Source organism: Coregonus lavaretus (genome assembly GCF_964263955.1).
Source record: "Coregonus lavaretus genome assembly, chromosome: 33".
NCBI lineage: Eukaryota > Metazoa > Chordata > Actinopteri > Salmoniformes > Salmonidae > Coregonus > Coregonus lavaretus.
In genome coordinates this window covers 4,913,779-4,923,710 of record NC_140020.1, presented here as the reverse complement: position 1 = coordinate 4,923,710, position 9,932 = coordinate 4,913,779, and the positions used below count along the sequence as shown (strand labels likewise).

Here is a 9,932-nt window from a genome sequence, read left to right as displayed (position 1 = left end):
TGTGGCAAAGCACCGCGCTGGCTACAGAGATGTCATGACCAAACTCTACAAACTCCATCTTCACCCAGCCTTGCTCTTCCCTGCAAGACTAAGAATTACCCCGCCTTCCGGGGAGAAGATCTGGCTCTCCTCGGTTCTGGACGCAGAGAAGTTTGTCCGGGAATATACACCAATCCCCCGTACAGGTTAGAGTGCCTTGTCATTGTGTGTTAAGGTCTGCTCACGGACTCGAATCCATACCATACCATACCATAACGGGTGAAACCGTATTAAACGGTCTCAGCAAGGGCTACCGAACATGTAATACGATGAGCTGACCAATGGAGGGCGGTCAGAGCTCTCACTTAACGTTAATTTCACTTTCATTCCGACTGGGTTTAGAGCGATGCCTGTTTGGGAGGCCTTCCAGGTCGGATCATTGACACTTTCGGATGGATATACTTATATTCCCCCATTTTTGTTTTGTTTCGTTATTTATTTTTCAATTCTTACATTATTCCTGTGCGTACATATAATAATAATTATTTGTACTTTATTATTATTTTCTCTTAGCATTTTAGTATTATGTATGTGTATATTTTAAATTTGTATAGATTATTATTCTGGGGTATGCATGTTTGTGTATGTAGATGTGTGTGTATGGATGTATATGTGTATGCGTGTGTATGTATCTGTATATATTTAAGAATATTTATTTTATATGTATATATTTTTTGGGGTGTGTGTATGTATGTGTGCGTGTATACGTGTGTATATGTGTGTGCGTATATATATATATATATATACGTATGTGTGTGTGTGTATGTATGTAGGTATGCACATGTATGTATGTGTGTGTGTGTGTGTGTGTGGATGTGTATGTGTGCACATATGTATATATAAATCACTATTTTTTTAAATTATTTGAAAATAATGTATTATTATTATTATTTTTACATTTTTTAATTTTTTTACATTTTTATTTACTTTGTTATTTTTTTGATTGGGGGGTACGTTCAATTTATCAAAATCCTTGTTCAATTCTCCTAACCCACAATATGTAACTGTCCTGCTGTCTATGTCGGTTACTGATGGTTTATGTTTAGACCGGTATTGCTTAGCAATAGAATCTTGTGATGATACATCTTGCTTATCTCAGGGATTGACCCAAGATTAACCTTAAGTGCGCAATATGTTTAAGTTGCAACTTATTCTGTTTAGGTTTATTAGATGCTAATTGAACACTTTAAGTGCGGGAGCCTCCTCAGTTCATATGTTAGTAGAAGTTCTAGGATAGCGAGAGGTGAGCGCATAGTTGGGATTTTATTTGTGTTTTACCTCTTGTTCGAGGGCGCGCCGTGCTTTTTTGGCATCGGCCAGACAATGTGTTTGTTATTTTTATTTTCATATTTATTTCTGTCCTATGTGTGTATGCCTGTTAAATGTGGGTTGATGGGGGGGGGGGGTAAAGGTTGGGGAAAGTAGGGGAACAGGGTGGAGAGTAAAGGTGCTTGCGGGGGGGGAGGGGTGGGTTGGATACTGCTCGGGTGTAGGTGCTACATATGCAGATCGTGATGGTTTGGTGCGCTTTCTTACCTTTTTAGTGAGTTACATGTTATGCAGGCCACCATAGGAACTACAAATGAGAGGAGGGCGGGACTTACATTCACTTCCTGGAATGTCAAGGGTTTAAACAAACCAATTAAGAGAGGCAGGGTCCTAGCCCACTTGAAAGCACTTTCGTCTGATATTATATTTTTGCAAGAAACCCATCTGAAAAACAAATCTCATAACAGACTTAAATGTAAGTGGGTGGGACAAGTGTATCACTCTAACTTCTCTGCCAAAACGAGAGGCACAGCGATTCTGGTACGGAAAGGAATTCCCTTTCTACATAAAACCACTATTGTGGATAAAGAGGGTCGTTATGTGATCGTAATAGGAGAGATCCATTCTACTTCTGTAACTCTACTAAATATCTAAGGGCCAAACATTGATAACCCCTCTTTTTTCAAAAGAGTCCTTGCCCTGATTCCAGATATCTCCCATACTAATCTGGTCATTGGAGGGGACCTTAACTGTGTACTAGACCAATATTTGGATAGATCCTCTACCCGGCGAACCCCTACCTCCTATTCAAGCGAATTCTTGAATACCTACATAAAAAATTCTAACTTATTTGATATATGGAGGATCTCTAATCCTACGGGTAGGGAATACTCCTTTTACTCTCATGTTCACAATGTATATACTCGAATTGACTACTTTTTGGTTGATGCTAAACTACTCCCCTATACCTGTAATGTGAGATATCATGATATTATAATCTCTGACCACAGTCCACTCATCTTCTCCCTGAGATTGGGTGACATCGTACCAAACGAGAGGGTCTGGAGGTTGAATCCTCAGCTCCTCACAGAACCAACATTCTGTGAACATCTTAAAGACCAAATTACATTTTTATTTGATACCAACGACAACACAGAGACTTCCCCAGCATTATTGTGGGAAACGCTGAAGGCTTATTTGAGAGGCTGTATCATCTCCTTTCAGACTGCCAGTAGGCAAAACAGAAAAAAATTGGTAGAACTGGAGGGACAAATTCACTTACTGGATAGGGAGAATGCTAGACATCCATCTATGGAGAAACATAAACAAATTATGTCTTTAAAATTTTAATACAATCAGATCCTCTCGGCTAAAATTGCTAAATCTTTTCTCTATGCCAAGCAAAAATATTTTGAGTTTGGTGACAAACCACACAAATTACTCGCCAGACAACTTCGAAAAAACGTGAGTGACCGAATGATTCACAAAGTTAAATCTGCATCTGGGGAATTACTCTCCTCCCCCAAAGACATCAATGACAGATTCCGTCAGTTTTATGAGACTCTATATACATCTAAAGCGGATCCTAATCCCTTAATTATGCATAACTTTTTGGAGGACTGTAATCTTCCTGCCCTGAACCAGGAAGACTCTAACTTCCTGAATAAGGAAATATCTCTTGAAGAAATTAGAGAAACAATTAAATCTCTAAAGAGTGGCAAGACCCCGGGCCCAGATGGATACCCTGGTGAATTCTATAAAACATTCAGCAACATGCTATCTCCCTACCTGCACAAAATGTTGGTTCGGGCCAATGAGGATGGAGCTCTCCCATCTACTTTGGATGAGGCGTTTATTACAGTTATACATAAGAAGGGTAAAGATCCGGAAGAGGTAGGGTCATACAGACCAATATCCCTCCTTAATACAGACCAAAAGATTTTAGCAAAAACTCTGGCTAACAGGCTTAGCACTTTAATTGGCAAATTGGTCCATTCGGACCAGACCGGCTTTATCCCTAATAGAAACTCATTCTTCAATCTCAGGCGCCTCTTCACATTATGTATTCTCAGAGGTTACCTAACGTGGACCTTGCCGTTATATCTCTTGACGCCGAAAAGGCCTTTGACCAAGTTGAGTGGCCCTATCTATTCAAGGTCCTACAGAAATTTAATATTGGAGATGGGTTCATAAATTGGATCCAGCTTTTATATAGGAACCCCTGTGCGAGAATACTCACTAACCAATCAATGTCGCCCCGATTTAACCTCCACAGAGGGACAAGGCAGGGTTGTGCGCTGTCGCCTATGCTCTTCGCCCTAATTATTGAACCTCTCGCTCAAGCGATCAGATCTCATTCAGCAATACACGGCTATAATACTAAAGATACTCTAAATAAGATTTCCCTATACGCAGATGATATTCTCCTCTATGTAACAGAACCCCACGCTAGTATTCCAGCTATTCTTGAGGTGATTAATTTGTTTGGTACCTTCTCGGGATATAGAATAAATTGGAACAAGAGGGAATTAATGCCCATACGGTTGCAAAACACCTCCTGGCTAGAACATCTTCCAGTTAAGTTATCTTCAGAAAAATGTATCTACCTTGGAATTGTAGTTACCAAACAATACTCCTTACTATTTAAAGAGAATTTCCCTTCTCTGATGCAAAATCTCAAGGCAAACAAACAGTTTTGGAGAACTCTCCCAATTTCTCTGCTCGGAAGAATTAATGCCATTAAAATGGTCTTCCTCCCACAACTGCTCTACCTATACCAGAACATCCCAGTATTCATACCTAAATCATTTCATAAACAACTGGACTCTATTATCAATCCTTTCATCTGGGATTATAAAACACACAGGATAGGTATAAAACACCTATGTAAATCCAAGATGGAAGGAGGATTGTCTCTCCCAAATTTTATATTTTACTATTGGGCCGCTAACCTCCGCGCTGTTACGTTTTTGCTGGATGACGCAACCCCGCCATCCAGCTGGCTTAGCATGGAGCGGGAGGAGTGTCACCCCTTCTCTATTGGTGCCGTGATTTTGTCACCTGTTAATCTGGAGATGTCACTTTACCATAACAATCCTATTATACATAGCACAGTCCGAATCTGGAAGCAAATTAAAGTCCACTTTGAGCTTAGACCAATATCATTCATGCTCCCTGTTGCCAGGAATCCCTCCTTTGCCCCCTCTAACCTTGATAACACCTTTGAGCGATGGGGAGAGTTGGGGATAAGTACCATAGGGGATTTATATATAGGAGGGACCTTTGCTTCCTTTGAAGCGCTGAGGGAAACTTATAACCTTCCCAGAAGTAACTTTTTCAGATACCTACAAATTAGAGACTATGTTAGAAAACACCTCCCAACATTTGAGAATGCTAAACCTTCCATGTTTGACGGATGCATAAAAATATGCCCCACCTCAGACAAACTGATATCTCGTCTATATGACGCTTTTCAATCTGTTAGCGCACCCTCTACAGATGCCATTAAGGCAAAATGGGAGGAAGAACTAGGGACTGATATTTCGGTGGCAGACTGGGAGGATAGCTTGGAGTATATCCACACCTGCTCCATTAACTCCAGACATCGTCTCATACAATTTAAGGTATTACACAGATTACACTACTCCAAAACTAAACTGCATAGGATATTTCCTGATACATCCCCTATGTGTGATAAATGTCAGGCTGAGCAGGGTACACTACTCCACTGCTTTGCCCTATGCTCTAGTCTGTATGGTTATTGGTGTGGAATATTTGGGGTCCTCTCTGAAGTTCTGGAGACTTCAATAGACCCAGACCCGCTTCTGATAATCCTGGGAGTGTCCGATTCCCTAAACGGATTAACCAACTCCCAAAAACAACTCATCTCTTACAGTCTCATTTCGGCAAAAAAATTAATCTTGTTGTTTTGGAAAAGGAGGGAAGCGCCCTCTACCAAATTATGGCTCAGCGAAGTGGCAAAAACTGTACACTTAGAAAGAATTAGATATATTCTGAACAATAAATTATCAACATTTGATCAAATCTGGCAGCCTTTCCTCTCTTACCTGGACCAGTCGGTGCTGTGAATTTGTACTTTTTAACGCACTCTCAATTGTCATATTGTAATCTACCTTTGGGCAGCGTGTGCTGGCCCTGACACTCGAGCAGTCGGGAGGGGAATAGGGTGGAATAGGGGGGGATAAGTGGGGGGGGTTACATATACCCTTTTTCTTTCTACCTGTCCCTGTTCTGTATGTCGTGTTTTGTAATATTTGTTTTGTGTCCAGAACTCTGGGTCTTGTTGTTCATGTCTGTTCTCTTATGTTTAGATAAGAACTGTACACATGTCTTTCATACCTATACACCATTCTTGTGTGTGTTCAATAAAAAAATATTTGAACAGAGAAATGCTAAAGAATCCTACAGTATGGAAAGTCTTTAGCCCCATCCCTAATGTTATGGGAGTTGCATTTATTGCATTTCAATACACTTGCATTTTCAATTACCCATAAATTACTCACTACTTGTACAACTATGTTGGATTGCCTAAATATTCAACATTTTCTTGACAGTCAATGCCAGTGTATTCTATGGCTGCCCTAAGTACATGCCTTTGTCTGTCTCCTCAGTCTGGAAGGGTGACTCGGCTGATGGATAGAAATGATGATGGGGTGATCTCATCCTCCAACTCTGATGACATCTCTATCTACTCCTTCACTGACTGTGAATCTGAGGTAAGACAGTTGTACACCATGTCTTTGTTGAGTGACATCACTGTAAGGAGAATAGTCTCTGACTAGTTGACTCTGATACCCAGTCTGATGATGAGGATCATGAAAGGAGGACACCACTGCTGAAAGTGAAGGATGAGGAGGATGGAAAGGTGACAAGGCTTAAAGTGAGGGATATAGTAGAGGACGACGATCTTTCTCTCCACTCCTTCGATGAGTCAGACTTTCTGGTATGTTCTGCAGCATGTATTTGAGTAACTCTTTGACTGAATGTGGAGAATGGACTATGACCAACTAGCTCTCTGACACACAGTGTGATAATGGCAATGATGCCTCTGCTGAGGACAGTCCAGGGCCTTCAAAGGAACCACTGAGAAAAGGGGCTTCACTGAAGGACCCTCGACTGGTAGGCTCTTACGTGTGTGTGTGTGTGTGTGTGTGTGTGTGTGTGTGTGTTAGTGGTGCGCGGGTCAGCTGTTTGTTCAACCGAACCCACCCGCAATTGCTAATAACCCATCCGCAACCGCCCGACTATATGTGATAAAGTGAAAATCTGAGGCCCGCACCTGACCCTAACCCGCAAATATAGAACACCGTCAGAACGATTTCTTAGCAGGGGGTGCAGGATTTTTTTGTGCCTAGTTTGGATATGTTTCTGCTTATAATTTCCAACATTTTGGTAGGCTATTTGTTAGTCAACTTGTCTATAATTAGATAGAAGACTAAATAAACCAAAAACTTTTAGGGATCAAGAAGAAAATGCAATAACTTAAGATCAAAAGGGAAACATTTTCTGTGCAAAATTTCCAAATGACATCAGTTTGACGGGTTGAAAACGACCAGACATGTTTCTGATAAGATTTCAGTTTGGCTTGGATGCACATTTTATGTGGTTGAAATATTATCAGCTTTTATGATGCTGATAAAGCAGTCCCTAGCTGTGCATTTGCATTCCCTCAAGATGCTGAAAGAAATCATATTTCTCCACTGCTGTTCCCGAGTCAAAATAAAGCCTACATTTGGTGTAGCCTATCATTTTACTGCAAGAAATGCTTAATTCTGCAGGAGTTAATATTAAGACTGTGAGAGGTTAAAGATCTACAGTCAGTGTCCAGATTTCAGTTTCCATCTAACCCATCTGAACAGTAGGCTGTTTGTTCCCTTGACGTGCCATAGGCCTATTTGAATCCCCCTCTTGTGACTGTCGAATTTCTATAGTGCCTCACAATCATCAAACATAACATAGGCACTGCCATCATCCTCTTTTAACACTTCACCAAATATTTTCCAAACATTACTTTTCTGGCCGTCCCTTCTTTATTTTCAACTTTCCATTTCGTAGCTTTTCTCTTATTGAATTAAAGCGTTTGGTGATTGGTGTGTAGTCTATCTGGCGCGCGTCAAGTTATGCCCTAAAGTTTAGGCTTACACACTAATGCCAAATAGCCTATAGATATAACTTGCACAATAATTATACATTTATGGATTTTTTAATGTATTGTTTTCTGTTTATTCAACAATATTTCATGACCCTAAATCCCCCGCCCTGTGGATATAACCGCAGGACTTCTGGTTATGAGTCAACCCGCGCATCACTAGTGTGTGTCACATCTCAATTGTTTGACCCGATGTCTGTACATATTATTGTGGCCAAACCCAACATCCCTCTCCCTGCCTCTGTGAGTGCCCTGAAGAAGGTGTCACGCCAGATGGAGGTGGTCCCTTCTGTCCGGCCCTGCAGGCAGCAGCTGGACAAGAAGACACAGTGGACCAACACCAATGAGGAGAGCCTGAGGAGAATTAAAGAAAACCTGGCCTCCATAGAGCTTGACCTGGAGGAAGGCCTGAAGACGGTCAATGACGGTCTGGACATCAACCAAGAGAGGCAGAAGAAGAATGAGGGATGCTTCAGAGCCTGGATTGAGAAGTGGATGGGGAGGAGGAAGGATGAAAGACTGAGGGATGAAGATGTGAATAGGGAAGACAATGGGAGGAGGGGCGAGGAGTTGAGGGCACTGATCCAAGTGATGAAGAGAAACTGCAGCAAAATGAGATCTTGAGGCAGTAGACCTGGACAGTTGGCTGAATGACTTGGAAAGGTTGAAAGTGGCTTTCAAGAAATGCACTGGAGAGATGGCCGAAATGGTAGAGAGCATGGCAGAAATGAAGACCAGCATAGCCAAGAACAGGCTCCTCAAGCTTGAAAAAAAGAAGTATGAAGTCCAGCGCTTTGTAAGTTACTCTTACTTATTGAGTGTAGTCATGTATCTAATGTATTTATAGATTAGTTATACAGTATATCTAGAGATTGTGTATAACATAGCACTGTCCTGACAGTTTGTTTGTTGTTTCTGGTATTACAGAGCCCAGGGAAAGTCTCTGGTCCTGTGCCTGGCCAGACTTGCCTTTCTCCTCTTGTGACCTCAGCACCCTGGACCCTGGCTGAAGCCCTACGGGCCCTGCCCTCTCCAGAGGATGTCCCAAAGCCTCTGACTCCTCCCAGCCCTGTCCCTGTCATTGTTGCTCCGCCTGCTGTGGAGTACTTACCATACCACCACAGCCCTCGCCTGGCCCCAATCACCAACCTGAGCGAGAACGGTAGGAAGCTGCTCCAGAAAATGTCAGGAGTGGCCCCACAGGTGAGAGGAAATACAGAAAGCCCTTGCCTGGCCCCCATCACCAATACAGGAAGCCCTCGCCTGGCCCCCATCACCAACCTGAGTGAGAACAGCAGGAAGCTGCTCCAGGAAATGGCGCAGAAAATGACAGGAGTGTACCCACAGGTGAGAGGAAACAGGAAGGGGATATTGGCCATATGTCCTACAGTATATCATAACTCTAGATATCGTAGCTCAAGAGTAGAAAATAGCCATAAGCTTATATTACTTTATCTCCTTGTCCAAAATATTCAGGAAGGGAAGGTCAAAAGGAAAAAGGGCAAGGCAAAAAAGCGAGTGAAGCAAGAGCAGGCTAGTAACATGAAGCAGGTGGAAAATGTTGGAGAAAGTAAGGAGGACAAGAAAGAGGAAAATAAGAGTCTGAGGAAGAGGTGAGGAAATAGAAGAAGGAGAAGTAGAACATAACAAGGGCATTTTTGAGATTTATAGAAATAGAATGAGGTAGAGAATTATAGAAATAGAATGAGGTAGCAGAGAAAGAGCAGCTATCTGATGTGTAAGTGAAAACTACTATTTATTGTCCTGTTTGATTGACAGGTTTCTCCAGTGGCTGCTGCCCAAACTTAGATGTTTGAATAAATAATGGCCATCTACTACTACAACACACACACACACAGATATTTTGAGTATTGCTTACTCCTCCAATACACACAGAAACTTAATTTCAGACACAGGAACTATGTTTAGAAAAATACACATATTGGTCTCGTTCTAATATTTTGAGACATGCACTATTCTTTAAAATAAAAAAACTACAAAAAATGTTTGAAATATGCATTTTCAATAAAGCTTTTGAAATTGCAATTATTTGTGTCAGACTGTTTTTTTGTTCTTCATTAATTACAGCAAGGGAACAATTATTGTAGTGACATTACATGACATGTTATGTACCAGTGGGTGTTTTATATTCTGCTGTCCTGCACTGGATCCCACTGTAGGTGGCAGTAGTGCACAAAATAGTTGGTTTGCTCACCAGAAACCCAACCAGGCAGAGAGACTATTGTTACCATGCAACGAGCAGATGCTTCAGTGCAGGGTTGCCATGTCCGCAGTTTTGCTAACATTTGGGCTACTTTGAAAACGATGTCGCGGGGGGTAAACATGGCATTTCTTCAAACAAAACATATTTTTCACTGTGACCTGCTGCTGACTACCAGGCAGTGAGCAGGCAGGTTGTTACTGAATGAGCAGTAGGAAGGGGGAGGGCCGTGTT

The 9,932-nt window shown here is 41.7% G+C and overlaps 2 protein-coding genes across 2 annotated transcripts in view; both read left to right on the top strand.

The window, feature by feature from the left end:
• The window catches only part of LOC311108574 (translocating chain-associated membrane protein 2-like), a 266,741-nt gene that overhangs the window by 206,966 nt on the left and 49,843 nt on the right, over positions 1 to 9,932 (top strand). The window lies entirely within an intron of this gene.
• Positions 7,082 to 9,521, top strand: LOC311108578 (uncharacterized protein). Its single transcript, XM_084151232.1, has 3 exons — positions 7,082 to 8,273; positions 8,405 to 8,824; positions 9,257 to 9,521. The coding sequence occupies exons 1-3, from the start codon at positions 8,175 to 8,177 to the stop codon at positions 9,284 to 9,286; spliced, it is 549 nt and encodes a 182-aa protein (XP_084007358.1). The 5' UTR covers positions 7,082 to 8,174; the 3' UTR covers positions 9,287 to 9,521.

What these genes read in the sequence shown, in the direction of transcription:
- LOC311108578 (XM_084151232.1), top strand. Translation starts at nt 8,175, where the DNA reads ATGGCCGAAATGGTAGAGAGCATGGCAGAAATGAAGACCAGCATAGCC. An exon ending in AGTATGAAGTCCAGCGCTTT is followed by an intron (nt 8,274 to 8,404) that starts GTAAGTTACTCT and finishes CTGGTATTACAG; the next exon opens with AGCCCAGGGAAAGTCTCTGG. An exon ending in TGACAGGAGTGTACCCACAG is followed by an intron (nt 8,825 to 9,256) that starts GTGAGAGGAAAC and finishes TTTGATTGACAG; the next exon opens with GTTTCTCCAGTGGCTGCTGC.